The 16,598-nt window shown below is 42.3% G+C and overlaps 1 protein-coding gene across 1 annotated transcript in view; it reads left to right on the top strand.

Moving 5' to 3' along the window:
- riox1 (ribosomal oxygenase 1) overlaps nucleotides 1-16,598 on the top strand; it is a 57,124-nt gene that overhangs the window by 26,771 nt on the left and 13,755 nt on the right. The window contains exons 6-10 of the mRNA XM_072580499.1: nucleotides 1,899-2,005; nucleotides 3,002-3,109; nucleotides 4,001-4,035; nucleotides 4,151-4,329; nucleotides 11,278-11,382. Of these exons, the coding sequence (XP_072436600.1) occupies nucleotides 1,899-2,005; nucleotides 3,002-3,109; nucleotides 4,001-4,035; nucleotides 4,151-4,329; nucleotides 11,278-11,382 (534 nt within the window). The remainder of the gene's footprint in view (nucleotides 1-1,898; nucleotides 2,006-3,001; nucleotides 3,110-4,000; nucleotides 4,036-4,150; nucleotides 4,330-11,277; nucleotides 11,383-16,598) is intronic.

The following is a 16,598-nucleotide window of genomic DNA, read 5'->3' as shown; positions in this document are numbered from 1 at the left end:
CAATGTAACATGGACTGACTGCCTATAGATTGTGTGCATTTTGAACAAAATAGAATGTATTTGTAAATACAAATCTGCAAATGCAAATTCTTCCAATAGACTTGTGTGTATGTCTGTATGTGAGGGACAGAGAGAGTGAAAGACTCTTTTATTCCCACTCTCTGCATTCTGATAGACAGCCAATCTTCTATCCATGTTAGCACCCTGTGTCTTACATCATGAGCCCTTATCTTACTCTGCAGCTTCCTTTGCAGCACCTTGTCAAAGGCCTGCTTGAAGTCCAGGTAGATAACATCCATTTGTTTTCCTTGGTCTACTTGCTTCTTACATCGGATGATGTTAAGCTTTTTGAGTGTTGTTGAAGCTGCAATCGTCCAATTACATGGGGAGTATGCCATCATATTCCTGAGTTGTGCCTTGTAGATGGTGGTCAGGCTTTAGGAAGTCAGGAGGTGAGTGTCTTATGACCAGAAACCAAACTTCTGAACTTCTCTGTAACCACAGTACTTGTGTGGCTAATTTAGTTGAGTTTCTGGTCAATCATACATCTCAGGATGTTGATAGTGAGGTAATTCAGTAATGGTGGTGTCATTGAATGTCAAGGACCAAGGCTTAGATTGTCTCTTGTTGAAGATTGCCATTGCCTCACACTTGTGTAACGTGTATATTACTTGTCAGCCCAAATTTGAATATTGTCAAGTCTTGTGGCATCAAGGCATGGACCACTTCAGTATCTGAGGAGTCATGAAAGCTGCTAAACATTGTGCAATCATCAGTGAACATCGCCACTTTTGACCTTATGATAGAGGGAAAGCTATTGATAAAGCAGTTGAAGATGTTTGGGTCAAGGACTGCACTCTGAAGAACTCCTGCAGTGATGTCCTGGAGTTGAGATGACTGACCTCTAAAAACCACAACCTTCAATAAATGTTATTGTTCCCTTACTGCCCAAAAATGCAAGCTATGGATGTAATGTAGTTATTTTTGTCGATTTTATAAAGATTCAGCTTGTCAGCTTTGGAACCTGGCCATTTCATTTTTGCCATTACTTCGAAAAGAGTTGTGTCATGTCCAGTACAGATCAGACAACAACTCATCAGAACGAAGGACCCGATACCCAGCATGAGCAAAACCAATGTAGTGTACAAAATCCCATGCAAGGACTGCACATAACACTACATAGGACAAACAGGAAGACAGCTAACGATCCACATCCATGAACACCAACTAGCCACGAAACGACACGACCAGCTATCCTTAGTAGCCCCACACACAGATGACAAGCAACATGAATTTGACTGGGGCAACACTACTATTATAGGACAAGCCAAACAGAGAACAGCCAGGGAATTCCTAGAGGCATGGCACTTATCCACAGATTCAATCAAGAAGCACATCGACCTGGACCCAAAATACCGACCACTGCAACGGACAGCTGGAACTGACAACCAGAAGCGGCAGATTCAAATCACTATAAATGGCGGAGGAAAGATCACAGAAGCGCTTCACAGGAGGCTCCCAAGCACTGAGGATGTCACCTAGACAGGGGATGAAATGTCTGCAACATAAATTCCCAGCTCGGCGAACAGAACCACAACAACGAGCACCCGAGCTACAAATCTTCTCACAAACTTTGAAGATTAGATAAGAGCTGCTTTATAGACATTTGCAAATTGTTCACCTGTTACATTAACAGAAGTGCTCTTACTTTATATGCATGTTTGGAACTATATTCAAGCCAATGATAAATCTGGATAATCGTTTTCAAATAAAGTTATTTTTACTGCTGTGTTTCTAGGTGGTATTTATGATCCATTAGACAGTTCTCCTTTAGGTTTGAGTTGAACTGGTTAGGGAATTAACTATTTAATGGAATGTATATTTATTTCTGTTGGCAGAATGGATGTTCTTTGCGGCTGATGAATCCTCAAGCCTTTTCCGGCACTGTTTGGAATATACTGTCTATTCTTCAGGAGTCTTTTGGGAGCATGGTTGGGGCTAATATGCAAGTATCTCTATTTTTCTTTTTGTATTCTGTCAGTATCTATTGGTAAATGGGTGGAAGATTCCAGTACAATTTTGTTAAAAGAGCAACTGCAGGAAGGCAAACCAAAATGTGTATATCTGAATACCTCATCGTCACTGTACTCTAAAAGTAAAATGCTAAGTGTTATGAAAAATTCTAATGTGTAGCAATATTACATCACTTGAAATATGTATAATTTTTATTCAGCATGTTGGATGAATGAGTGTGAAATGTTTATGTATTTTTCATTTACTGTTCCATGCCTTGCCCAAATAGAGGGATTTGCAAAAAGGATTATTCTGACTTCACCAACTATTATTGAACTCATTATCAAAGAAAATTTTAAAATGCTTCACCGATGGTATTTGGGTTCTTGCCTTTTGGCTCTTTCTATCCATCACCACAAACATAACTGAAAATAGCAAGTCAGTCCACACGTTATCAACATGATGAGCAAGGGGAAAATATTCAGCATTTAGTGTTCCTCAGTTCAATATTCCTATAATAAAAGATGTAATGTTGTTTCTAGAATGGACTTAAGGTAATCAAATTTCACAGTGCTTTAATTTTGCTAAAATGGTAAATTCTTTGAAAACAAATGGATGCCATCAATATTTTCTTAAGTTTACAGTTTTTTTTGTGACCACTCTTTTCATCTTTGTATGTTACAATTGAAGTTATTGGTAGCGGCACAAGGTTCACTTTCTCCTGGCAAGTTTACTTGTTTTGTATAGGAATGTTAGTTTAGTTGAATAAACAGATTACTTCTATATTTTGTTTTGTTTAAAAAAGGTCATGATTGCCAAGAATGTTCCCATTCAGTTCCCATTGGTGGAAAATTCTTATCCACTGGAATTTCTAAAGCTCAGATTCAGATGTTACATCCATTTGTAATGAATTGGTTTTTGAACTGTTATGAAGATCTTTTTATGTTTTTATTCCTTTTCATTGTTCATTTTTTTTTCCTTGTTGAAGTTACCTGACTCCTCCTGGGAACCAGGGATTTGCACCACATTACGATGACATTGAAGCATTTGTGATTCAGCTGGAAGGTAAAAAGTGCTGGCGTGTCTATGATCCCAGGTATGTAAAATGTGCTCTGTCCATAGAGACTACATTGGCTGCCACTTAGACTGTTTAACCTAAAGACACACTGTTTAACTAATCATTCTGCATTTAAACAAGCACTTGTTTCACAGCTTTAAAAGGGATGGAAATTTGTAGAAAGGACAGAGCAATTCAGAGTAGTTCCCACTGCTTTGCCAGTTCTAGTATCATTGCTGAAAGGGTGCATCCCTGTGTTACCTTGTTGGAAATGACAGACACCTGCTTTCAAAAAAAAAGGTGGAGTAACCCATCCAAACGAGAGCACATTTCCTACCAGTTACCTTGTGTTCCCATAATTTTGAACTCAGTTGAAAAAGTGGAAGAGAAATGTATTTACAAACAATATATGTCTTATGACTCTCTTTATGCTGCACACTTCTGTTGGAGTAGATGGATAGTCTTTATAAATGAGTGTTCTGAAGAAAGTCAAGAAATTGAGCCCTATTTCTATCAACGTTCATAATAAAGGTGCATCACATGAAAGCTGTTGTCTCCACATTTGTCCCTTGTAAAAACTCCCTTTCTAATGGCACTTATGGATTTCCCTACACCAAATGGAGTGCAGTGGTTCAAGAAGGCAGCTCACCACCACCGTCTCAAGGGCAATTAGAGATGGGCAATAAATGCTGGCCCAGCCAGTGAGTAGAGTAAACCTGTGACCCAGAATAACTGTCCTTTTTTATGGGAAGCTCCTGGCCTCCAAGCTTATTGTATGTTAATTGTCTTATAAATGAAAAAAAGAAGCTGCTGTTAACATTGTTCTTCAGAGTAATGTTGCTACGCTTACTGTAATGTATTGATATTACTTAGCTTCTTTTTCTCCTGTCCAAGAGATGTATATTACTGTGCATTTTCATGTGTTCACAGATCAAATGAAGAGGTTCTTCCAGGTATTCCAAGCCGTGAGTGCTTGAGCTGTATTTGGCTCTGTTTATAATTTTTAACATGATGTTGAGGCATTTACACTAACAACTGCCTTCATGTCTTAATATGATTATTCTCTGCCATTTGTCCTAGGTAACTTTACTCAGCAGGAAATGGGCACTCCTATTATGGATACTGTACTTGAAGCTGGGGATATGTTGTACTTTCCAAGAGGCTTTATCCATCAAGCAAACTGCTTGCCTGAAATGTACTCCCTCCACATCACCCTGTCAACTTACCAGAGGAACACTTGGGGAGATCTGCTACATAAAGTAAGTGACATTCAAGAGTCCTGCAGGGAAGAGTTTTATTATTTTGTGACAAACCATTTTAATAATTGTTTTGATTTCTGCATAATTCTGTTTAAATATTCTCCATAGTTGATCATTCTCACAAGAGGCTTACTTTCTGCTCTTCAGCTGCGTACCTTAAACCATTGTATAGTATGCTGCGCAGGCTCACACATCAGGATACTTCTGGTCCGGTTCTTCATGTGTGCTGAGTTAATTGGAGTCTGATCACCAAATTAAAAGCGCTTATAAAGTTTAATGCCTTCAAAGAGGAGTTCTTGTGGTGGGGTGTAATGTCCCTGTCTCTAGGCCAGGCAATCTGGGTTTGAGTCCCACCTGACTTGGAGTTGCATCATAACATTTACAGACAGGTTGACTAAAAAGCCTCTGTGTGCTCTCAATTGTTATCTGCTGGCCTCTAGTTTTGAGTGTGTACATCTGTAAGAAAAGATTCGCTGATATGCCGCTGGATCTTATGAACGCGTACACACACACACACACACACACACACACACACACCTTTTTGATGGGGTGGTATGGGGATGTCTGTGGTACCTCCAGTTTTGTGCCTCCCCATCTTTTTCTCCTGTCCAAAAGGATCAGGACATAACCAGGTGCAGTCGCTAACAATCTTCTTGTTTGTGACCGGCTTCTTTAATGGGGAAGGAAAGAGTTGTGGAGAGTAAACGATCCCCATGGATTCCATGATAGCAAGATGTGCAAAACATACTCCCAAATTTCACATCTGAATAATGCTGTCGTGGCCCGGTAGGATTACCAGTTTTTCACTGTACGCTTTCGTTCACCCAGCTTGTACTGTACTGTAACGTAACTTCCTGTGAGTGTAAGCTGATAACAGTGTGGGGTGTGACCAGCAGTGGTTCTCCTCAACTAATGAGGTTTAACCATTTGAGAAAGAAACAGGAACAATAAAAAAGGTGGGTTTAGTTAGAGTGGGTTATTTCAAGTCAAGATTTTCCTTTAACAATTACTGTGATGTTCTAGAGGTGTTTAGGCTCCTTGATGGACACCACACCTATCTGCAAGAAATGTAATAGGTGACTAATGTAGAAATTCAGCAGGTGCTTAGAAATATCAGGGAAGTTAAATGGAACATCCTGTATCTGTGAAGCGGTGATGGAACAATGTAAATTGACCAGCATGTTCTCAAGCTTCCCAACTCTCTTTTTCTCTTAATCCCCTGAAATTGCTGACCTACTTGCATATGAATAAGTGTGCATTGTTAACCCAGTTACTTATCCAGCAAGATTTGATGCTGATAACAGTGTGGGGTGTGACCAGCAGTGGTTCTCCTCAACTAATGAGGTTTAACCATTTGAGAAAGAAACAGGAACAATAAAAAAGGTGGGTTTAGTTAGAGTGGGTTATTTCAAGTCAAGATTTTCCTTTAACAATTACTGTGATGTTCTAGAGGTGTTTAGGCTCCTTGATGGACACCACACCTATCTGCAAGAAATGTAATAGGTGACTAATGTAGAAATTCAGCAGGTGCTTAGAAATATCAGGGAAGTTAAATGGAACATCCTGTATCTGTGAAGCGGTGATGGAACAATGTAAATTGACCAGCATGTTCTCAAGCTTCCCAACTCTCTTTTTCTCTTAATCCCCTGAAATTGCTGACCTACTTGCATATGAATAAGTGTGCATTGTTAACCCAGTTACTTATCCAGCAAGATTTGATGCTGTACGTCCTCAGATAATTACAAGATGTGTAGGTTTTGTTGTTTACTATAAATTTTGCGATATGCTACAGCAGCCTCCAGTGGCAATAGTAAGCTATTGCAAGGCTACTTCCCTTTTTCAAAAGTTAAAAATCACACAACACCAGGTTATAGTCCAATAGGTTTAATTGGAAGCACTTGCTTTCGGAGCACTGCTCCTTTCACAACCACCTGATGAAGCAGCAGTGCTCTGAAAGCTAGTGCTTCCAATTAAACCTGTTGGACTATAACATGGTGTTGTGTGATTTTTAACTTTGTACACCCCAGTCCAACACTGGCATCTGAAAATCATTCCTTTTTCTAGACTCTTTGGAGGCTCCGTGATTATTTTTGGGAGACCAAATTCCATAAAGCCCATCTTAAGTTATGATTTAGTGAATGTTTAAATCTTGGTTGTTTTTCTATAATTGTTGCAAATATCCTAGGTTAACAGTAATGCTAAAATGTGCCATAGCTTCTTTTCTCATTGTGGTTATTATGATGCTTATAATAAAGATGTGTAATAATATTTTACCACTTGGGAGTTTGGATTTTTTTAGAATAAAGTAAAACTTATTCTAGTTTCTCTTATGTGAAGGTAACAGTTTTTTAATAGGTCACAAAGGCTGGGAAGTACAGACCAGTCGGTCTTATGTCGGTGCTGGACAAATTATTGGAGAGGATTCTGAGAAGACAGGATTTATGATTCTTTGGAAAAGCATAGCTTAAATTAGAGGTAGTCAGCATGTCTTTATGAGGAATAAAGGCAGTGAGCCTGAAGCGTGGAGAGATAAGCTAGAGGAGGGTGGAGGTGGGGAGAAAGTAGCATAGAGTACAATGGGTGAGTGGGGGAGGGGATGAAGGTGATAGGTCAAGGAGGAGAGGGTGGAGTGGATAGGTGGAAAAGAAGAAGCCAAACGTCAACTCGAGGTCACCTCTTCCTACTGCCCCCTCGACCATGACCCCACCCCCCCATCACCAAACCATCATCTCCCAGATCATACAGAACCTCATCACCTCAGGAGATCTCCCACCCACAGCTTCCAACCTCATAGTCCGAGAACCCCGCACTGCCCGGTTCTACCTCCTTCCCAAGATCCACAAGCCTGACCACCCTGGCCGACCCAGGGTGCTCCTGCCCCACTGAACTCATCTCTACCTACCTCGACACTGTCCTATCCCCCCTAGTCCAGGAACTCCCCACATACGTTCGAGACACCACCCATACCCTCCACCTCCTCCAAGACTTCCGTTTCCCTGGCACCCAACGCCTCATCTTCACCATGGATATCCAATCCCTCTACACCTCCATCCGCCATGACCAGGGCCTCCAAGCCCTCCGTTTTTTCCTCTCCAGACATCCCCAACAGTACCCTTCCACTGACACTCTCATTCCTTTGGCCAAACTGGTCCTCACCCTTAACAATTTCTCCTTTGAATCCTCCCACTTCCTCCAGACCAAAGGGGTAGCCATGGGCACACGTATGGGCCCCAGCTATGCCTGTCTCTATGTTGGCTACGTAGAGCAGTTGATCTTCGGTAATTACACCGGCACCACTCCCCACCTCTTCCTCCGCTACATTGATGACTGCATTGGCGCCACCTCATGCTCCTGCGAGGAGGTTGAGCAATTCATCAACTTCACCAACACATTCCACCCTGACCTTAAATTTACCTGGACCATCTCTGACACCTCCCTTCCCTTCCTGGACCTCTCCATCTCCATTAATGACGACCGACTTGACACTGACATTTTTTACAAACCCACTGACTCCCACAGCTACCTGGATTACACCTTGTCCCACCCTACCTCTTGCAAAAATGCCATCCCGTATTCCCAATTCCACCGCCTCCGCCGTATCTGCTCCCAGGAGGACCAGTTCCACCACAGAACACACCAGATGGCCTCCTCCTTAGAGACCGCAATTTCCCTTCCCACGTGGTTAAACATGCCCTCCAACGCATCTCGTCTACATCCCGCACCTCCGCCCTCAGACCCCACCCCTCCAACCGTAACAAGGACAGAACGCCCCTGGTGCTCACCTTCCACCCTACCAACCTTTGCATAAAGCAAATCATCCTCCGACATTTTCGCCACCTCCAAACAGACCCCACTACCAGGGATATATTTCCCTCCCCACCCCTTTCCTCCTTCCGCAAAGACCGTTCCCTCCGCGACTACCTGGTCAGGTCCACACCCCCCTACGACCCACCCTCCAATCCTGGCACTTTCCCCTGCCACCACAGGAACTGTAAAATCTGCACCCACACCTCCTCCCTCACCTCTATCCAAGGCCCTAAAGGAACCTTCCACATCCATCAAAGTTTTACCTGCACATCCACTAATATCATTGATTGTATCCGTTGCTCCTGATGCGGTCTCCTCTACATTGGGGAGACTGGGTGCCTCCTAGCAGAGCGCTTTAGGGAACATCTCCGGGACACCTGCACCAATCAACCACACCGCCCCGTGGCCCAACATTTCAACTCTCCCTCCCACTCTGCCGAGGCCATGGAGGTCCTGGGCCTCCTTCACCGCCGCTCCCTCACCACCAGACGCCTGGAGGAAGAACGCCTCATCTTCCGCCTCGGAACACTTCAACCCCAGGGCATCAATGTGGACTTCAACAGTTTCCTCATTTCCCCTTCCCCCACCTCACCCTAGTTCTAAACTTCCAGCTCAGTAACTGTCTCCATGACTTGTCCGGACTTGTCCTACCTGCGTACTCCTTTTCCACCTATCCACTCCACCCTCTCCTCCTTGACCTATCGCCTTCATCCCCTCCCCCACTCACCCATTGTACTCTATGCTACTCTCTCCCCACCCTCACCCTCCTCTAGCTTATCTCTCCATGCTTCAGGCTCACTGCCTTTATTCCTGATGAATGGCTTTTGCCCGAAACGTCGATTTCGAAGCTACTTGGATGCTGCCTGAACTGCTGTGCTCTTCCAGCACCACTAATCCAGAATCTGGTTTCCAGCATCTGCTGTCATTGTTTTTACCGATGTCTTTATGAGGGGCAGGTCATGCCTCTCAAGTCTTATTCAATTATTTGAGAATGTGACAAAACACATTGAAGGTAGAGTAGTGGATGTGGTTTATGTGGATTTTAGCAAGGCATTTGATAAAGTTCCCCATGGTAGACTCATTCAGAAAGTAAAGAGGTATGGGATACAGGGAAATTTGGCTGTCTGGATATAGAATTGGCTGGCCCACAGAAGACAGTGTGTGGTGGTAGTTTGAATGTATTCAAATCTTGATCTCAGTGACCAGTGGTGTTTTGCAGGGACCTCTGCTCTTTGTGATTTTTATAAATGATTTGGATGAGGAACCGAAAGGGTGGGCTAGTAAGTTTGCTGATGATATGAAGATCGATGGAGTTGTGGATAGTGTGGAGGGCTGTTTTGGGTAGCAACAGGTTATTAGCTGGATACAGAGCTGGGCTGATCAGTGGCAGATGGAGTTCAAGCTGGAAAACTGGGAAGTAATTCACTTTGGAAGGTCAAACCTGAATGCAGTTTACAGGGTTAAAGGCAGGATTCTTGGCAGTGTGGAGAAACAGAGGTCCACATCGATTGATCCCTCAAAGTTACCACCCAAGTTGATGGGGTTGTTAAGAATGCACGTGGTGTGTTGGCTTTCATTAGCGGGGGATTGAGTTTAAGAACCATGAGGTTATGCTGCAGCTCTGTCGAGCCCTGGTTGGACCACACTTGGAGTATTGTGTTCAGTTCTGGTTGCCTCTTTTAAGGAAAGATGTGGAAGTTTTAGAAAGGAGATTTACCAAGATGCTACCTGGACTGGAGGGCATGTCTTATGAAGAAAGGTTGAGGGATTTGGGGCTTTTCTCATTGGAGTGAAGAAGGATGAGAGGAGACTTTGTAGGAGTGTACAAGATGATGAGAGACAGAGTGGATCGCCAAACACTTCTTCCGAGGGCAGTAATAGCTATCTCGAGGGGGCATAATTTAAAGGTGATTGAAGGAAGGTTTATGGGAGATGTCAGGTAGGTTTTTTTACACAAGTGGTGGGTGCGTGGAATGCACTGCCAGCAGTGGTAGTAGAGTCAGATACATTAAGGACATTTAAGTGACTCTTGGATAGACACATGGATGATAGTAAAATGTAGGGTATGTAGGTTAATTTGATGTTAGAGTAGGATAAAAGGGTACAACATCAAGGGACAAAGGGCCTGTACTGAGCTGTGCTGTACTGTTCCATGTTCTAAACTCACCTAAACAATCATTTCTCAGAAAACATGTGCTTCACTTAAATGCCCAGCAGGATCCTTGTGATGTAGATTGATGGCAAGTTTATACTGCTGACTCTGCACCATGCAGGGAAACCAGGTTAGTCGCCATAATTGAGTTTGACTTCAGCTCAGAAGACTTCGAGGTTTGCTTCCAGAGATCAGTTCCTTCCCAGCAGAGTATCAGGTTTGAAGTTCAGGAGAATATTCACCCCAGCTGAAGAGTTTTAATTTATGAATTCACTAAGTCATGAGAACTGTTTAAAAGATTTCCATGTGTCATAACTAAAAAGAGGTTTAGGCCATCAGGACTGAAGTAAGTGATAAAACTATCTCAACACTGCAAGAAGACTAGGAAGAGTCAATTAAGAAAGAAGTTGGAGTTGAGATCGGAGTGATATTTTTCTGGAACTGTATATGTAAAGATGTTAGTGGGATACAGATTGGGGCATTTTTCTGTTTTATGTTGAGACTTTCTAAACCGTCTTAGAGGTTTATTTTGTAATAAAGCTTGTATTCTTTTGTGAAAGAACATTGGCAACCTAATGTAAACATGTTCAGTGATCACCCAACTGTAAAATAAAATTAAAATCATGATCTATCAAGCCAAGTTTCATTCTTGGGTCTGACTATTTCTGTATTGCCATCAGCTGTGATCATTACATCATCTATTCATCAGAACAAGTGTTATCTTGAAAGCAGAGCATATTTGACCTTGATCTTGTGAGACTTCCTGTTAACAGGAAGATTATCTTCAGATGTAATTAACCTATCCAAATACAATGAATGTATGTTATTCATTTTATCCATAATGATAAATAACTCTTTCTTTTGAAGAAATTTGTAAATGTGACCAAGTGGGCTGGTATTGAATGGCACATTTTCCACCATATCTTAATCTTTTATTTTAAACGACAGTATGCTAAACATATTTATCATTTTTCTTTTTTTTTTTGCAGCTTTTTCCTGGTGCCTTGGACTTGGCTATAGAAGATGATGTAGAATTCCGAGAGGGTTTGCCTCTTGATTACCTGGATTATATGGGAGTTCAGAACTCTGAAAGGGTAACTATCCGCTTTTGCAATTCTGTGTTTAATGTCTTATCTTCCTTTGGTCTTATAATAGAATTAATGTTATCAGTAAAGCTTACAAGCCAGCACATATCGTCTTTTGACTAATATAACTTCTCAGACATGGAGGAGGATTTGTGTTTCTCTTTTCCTTATATAATTTTCTTCAGATGTGAACCTGACACTGACATTACTTATTGATAGTCTTGAGTTGCTCTTGAGATTGAAGAGAAGATGACAAGAAATTGGGTTAGGGATAAGAGAATAACTAGCGAAACAGTAAAATCCGTTAGGAATCAAAGTGATAATTTGTGTCTGGAGCTGGAAGACACAACCGAGGTTTTAAATGCATCTATATTCACTGTAGAGAAGGACTGTGGGTGTGAAAATCAAGGAAGGGTTTGTGATGTGCTTGGACAAATTAATATTGAGAGAGAAGTGGTATGAGTGGTTTTTAGCAGGTTTGAAAGTAGATGAATAGCCAATCGTAGATGAGAGGTTTCTCAGGCTGCTGTGAGAGGCAAGGAATAAGATTGCAGGAGCTGTGACGTTAATTTTCAAATCCTGTCCAGCCACACAGGACTGGAGATTGCCTAACATCGTACTATTATTTGAGAAGGGTGGGAGGGATAGACGAGGAAACTACATGCCAGTGAATCTAACATTTGTGATCACTATCGGAAAATATTTGAGGGCAGAATTAATCTTCCCTTGGAGAGACAGCGATTAGTCAAGGATAATTTGCATGGCTTTATAAAGGAGAGATCCTGTCTAACGAATTTGATTGAAAGTTTTGAGGAGATAAACACTCTTAGAGGTGAGGGTAGTGCAGTTGATGTAGTGTGTTTGGACTTCAGTAAGGCTTTTGACAAGGGTGGCTCAGTGGTTAGCACTGCTGCCTCACAGCACCAGGGACCCGATTTCAATTCCACCCTTGAACAACTGTGTGTGGAGTTTGCACGTTCTCCCCATTTCTGTGAGAGTTTTTTCTGGGTGCTCCTGTTTCCTTCCACAGTCCAAAGATGTGCAGGTTAGGTAGATTGACCATTTAAAATTGCCCATAGTGTCCACGGATGTGCAGGCTAGGCAAATTAGCCAGGTGAATTGCAGAATTACAGGGATAGGATAGGGTGGCAAGTCTGGGTGGAATGATCTATGGAGGGTCGGTGAGAACTAGATGGGCCAAATGGCCTGCTTCCGCACAGTGGCTTAGTGGTAGGAAGCATAGAGTGGTAGTCAAAGGGTCTTTTCAGTTTCTTGCTGTTTGCTGTGTACATTAATGATCAAGTCATGAATGTAGAAAGTTTGATCAGTACGTTTGCAGGTGACACGAAAACTGGTGCTGTGGTCAATAGTGAGGAGAGAGCCTTAGGCTACAGGATGATATAAATGGACTGGTCAGATGGGCTGAACAGTGGCAAATGGAATTTGATCATGAAAAGTGAGGTACAGGAGTACAAGTTGAATGATGGGACCCTAGAATGTGCAGAGGATCAGAGGGACCTTGGTGTGCAGATCCATTGATCCGTAGGGTGTGGGTGGGAAGACATATGGAATACTTAACTTTGGTCAAGGCATTGAAAACAAGAGCAAGGAGGTTATTAATTAGCTCTTTTTAATGTTTATTAGGTCACAGTTGGAGTACTCTGTGCAATTCTAGTTGCCACACAGTAGGAACGATCTGATCCCACTAGAGAGGGTGCAGAGGAGATTTGTCAGGGTGTTGCCTGGGTTGGAGTGATTTAGCAATGAAGAGAGACTAGGTAGGCTGAAGTTGCTTTCTTTAGAGCAGAGAAGGGGAGGTTTGGATTTGATTGAGATGTATAAAGTTCTGAAGGACATAGTTTTCTCCCTGTCTAACCAGTCTTTCTCCTTTGTAGAGAGGTCAATAATCAAGGGCACAGTTTTGCAGTAAGGAGCAGGAGTCTGAGGGGCAATTTGAGGAAAAGATCTTTCACTCAGAGGGTTGTGTCTATCTGAAACTGGCTGCCTAAAAAGGTTGTAGAGGCTGGTAATCTCAACAAACTTAAGAACAATTTAGATGAAGACTTTAAACACCGTGATTTACATGGTGAAAAATGTGATTCACATAGGCAGATGTTTGATGTCTGGCACAAATATAATGGCAAAGGGTCCATTTCCATGTTATAAAATTCAGTGATAGATGAGGAAAATCTCTTTCCATTAGCTGGTTAATAAATGATGAAGAGAAACCCAATTTTTCCACAGATTTAAGAATTTTGAGCAAATGTTTCAGGGGGAATGTGAGGAAGAACATTTTTGTAGTTTGTAGTAATGAGTGATGCTAAATGCCGACAAGGCCAGTGGATGTAGAAACAATCAATTTTGAAAGGAAATTGGATAAGCAATCGCAGGACTTTGTTTCTTTTTAATTCACAGAATGTGGGAGTTGCTGGCTAGACCAGCATTTACTGACCATCCTTAATTGCCCTTGAAAAGGTAATGGTGAACTGCTTTCTTCAATAACTGCAGTCCTTGTGGTGTGGCTACACTTGCAGTGCTGTTCAGGACTTCATTCCAGGACTTTGACCCAGCAGTGGTGAAGGAAAGGTCATATCATTCCAAGTTCTGAGAGTCTGTGGCTTGGAAGGAACTGGCACGTGCTGGGATTCCCATGTACAGTATCTGCTGCCCTTGTCCCTCTAGCTCGTAGTTGTGTGTTTGGAAAATGCTGTCTAAAGAACTTTGATGAGTTATTGCAGTGTATTTTGTAACTAGTACACACTGCTGCCATTGTGCATTGATGACCGAGGGAATGAATGTGGAAGATGTTAGATGAAGTGCCAATCAAAGAGGCTGTTTTATCCTGGACATTGTCAAGCTTGTGTGTTGTTGGAGCTGCACTCCAGCTGGTTAAATGCTGCCTTGATGTCAAGAGCAGTTATCTTCACTTCCTCTTTTGAGTTTGGATCTTTTGCCCCAGTTTGTATTAAGAATGCAATGGATTCAGGTGCTGGTGGAATTCAAATTGAATGTCACTGAGCTGATCTTGTTTTTTTAAATGTTGCTTGATTGTCATACACTTTCCATCACTTTGATGATTAAAAGTAGATTGCTGGGCTGATTGTTTGATTTGTCCTGCTTTTTTGTTTGGTCAAGACATCCTGAGGCAAATTTCTACCTTGCTACTTAGTTGTAACTGTATTGAACAGCTTGACTGGCAGTACATCTAGCTCTGGAGCACAAGTCTTCAGTTAATTTGCTGGAATGTTTTTAGGGCCTTTGTAGTATCCAATGCTTTCAGCTATTTCCTGATATCATATGGAGTGGATCAAATTGGCTGAAGACTTTCATCTGTCATGTTGGGGACCTCTGGGGGAGGTAAAGATGCATTATTCACTTGGCACTTCTGGATGAAGATGTACTGGATTCACACTTTAGTGAGAATGCGATATTTGTCAAGCTGCCTTCTCCAGTGAGTTCCTGGCAAGACTGTAGAGCTTGGATCTGGTTGGTTGTAGAATCACTTAGTCGTATTACATGCTGCTTATGATCCTTGGCATGGAATTAATCTGGTGTTGTAACTTCACCAGTTTGATACCTTATTATTTATGCCGAGTGCGACTCCTGGCGTGGCCACACGTATATTCAGTGAACCAGGGTTGATTCCCTGGCTTGGTGGTAACAGAGTGAGGGTTATGCCTGGCCATGAGCTTGCAGGTTGTGGTTGAATATAATTCTGCTGCTACTGATGGCCCACAGTTTCTCATAGATGCCCCAGTCTTGAGTTGCTAGATCAGCAGCTTCATTGCTAGATTTGTTTAAGATCTCTCCCATTCAACATGGTGGTAGCGAAACACATGACAATGGAGGTATACTCAATCTTTTTACAAAGTTTTTAACCTTTTTTCTGGTAGACAACTTTTTAAAAAAAATTTTTGCTTCTAATGGCAGGCTCTGGTTTCATTACATTTTGACAGGACCAAAGCACTTTTTTTGTTACCTGTTGTGGCCCCGTGATAGTGCAGTTTCATGAATCTTAACTAGCTATGCCTTTTATCATAATTAGATTAGATTCCCTACAGTGGGGAAACGGGCCCTTTAGCCCAACCAGTCCACACCGACCCACCGAAGAGTAAAACCCATTTCCCTCTGACTAATGCACCTAACACTATGGGCAATTTAACATGGCCAATCCACCTGACCTGCACATCTTTGGACTGTGGGAGGAAGCCGGAGCACCTGCAGGAAACCCACGCAGACAATGTGCAAACTCCACACAGCCAGTCGCCCGAAGCTGGAATTGAACCTGGGTCCCGGGCCTTGTGAGACAGCAGTGCTAACCACTTAGCCACTGTGCATTTTACATGCTCTTATTATATGCTGATTTATAACCTTTCCTACAGCGTAGTTATTATTTGGGGGCCGAAACACTATTCCTACCAATTTCTTCTTTCTCTTGCTCATTTCTTATCTCTACCAAAATTGATGCTACATCAGCCAAGCCTAGATCAACTCTGAACTGTCCTCATTTCATCTCTTATTAACAATGCTACCCCACCACTTGTTCCTTCCCTTCTGTCTTTCTGAAAGGTCAACTATTCCTGAATGTTATGTTCCCTGTACTCCGTGCAATCATGCCTCTGTAACAGCCTTGAGATCACATCCATTTACCCCAATTTGCACTGTCAGTTTGTCCTCTATTCCGAATGTTTCGTGCACTGAGACACAAAGCCTTTAAACTGACGTTTTTGACAGTTTTAATCATCGTGACTTTTCTCTGTACTGTGGAAATCTCACCCTTTGTCTATTGACTTTGGATTTTGCTGTTCTCTCGTCCATTACTATGCTTGTTTCTCTTTCCTTTGTCACCCTGCTTAGGTTCCCATTCCCTGGCATTTAGTTCAAACCCGTCCAACCACAGTTGCATGGACCTGCCCTATGACATCCATCCTGGTCCTGCCCAGGTTAAGCTGCCTTGCTTGTACTGGTCCCACCTCCCCCAGAATCAGTCCCAGGAACCTGAAAACTTTTCCATGTACCATCTTTCTAGTCACAAATTCAACTGATATATCCTACTATTTCTACTCTGCCTAGCACATGGAATTCATAGTAATCCCAAAATCACTATCTTTGAGGTCCTTTTCAACTTACTGCCTAACTCCTATCTTCAGCTTTTAGGGCCTCATCCCTTTTCTCAAACCAGTGTTGTTTGCAGCAATGTATACCACAACCACTGGAATAACCCC

Source organism: Chiloscyllium punctatum, chromosome 11, assembly GCF_047496795.1.
Source record: "Chiloscyllium punctatum isolate Juve2018m chromosome 11, sChiPun1.3, whole genome shotgun sequence".
NCBI lineage: Eukaryota > Metazoa > Chordata > Chondrichthyes > Orectolobiformes > Hemiscylliidae > Chiloscyllium > Chiloscyllium punctatum.
Note: the sequence above shows the minus strand (reverse complement) of the source record. Positions and strands in the feature narration are given on the sequence as shown.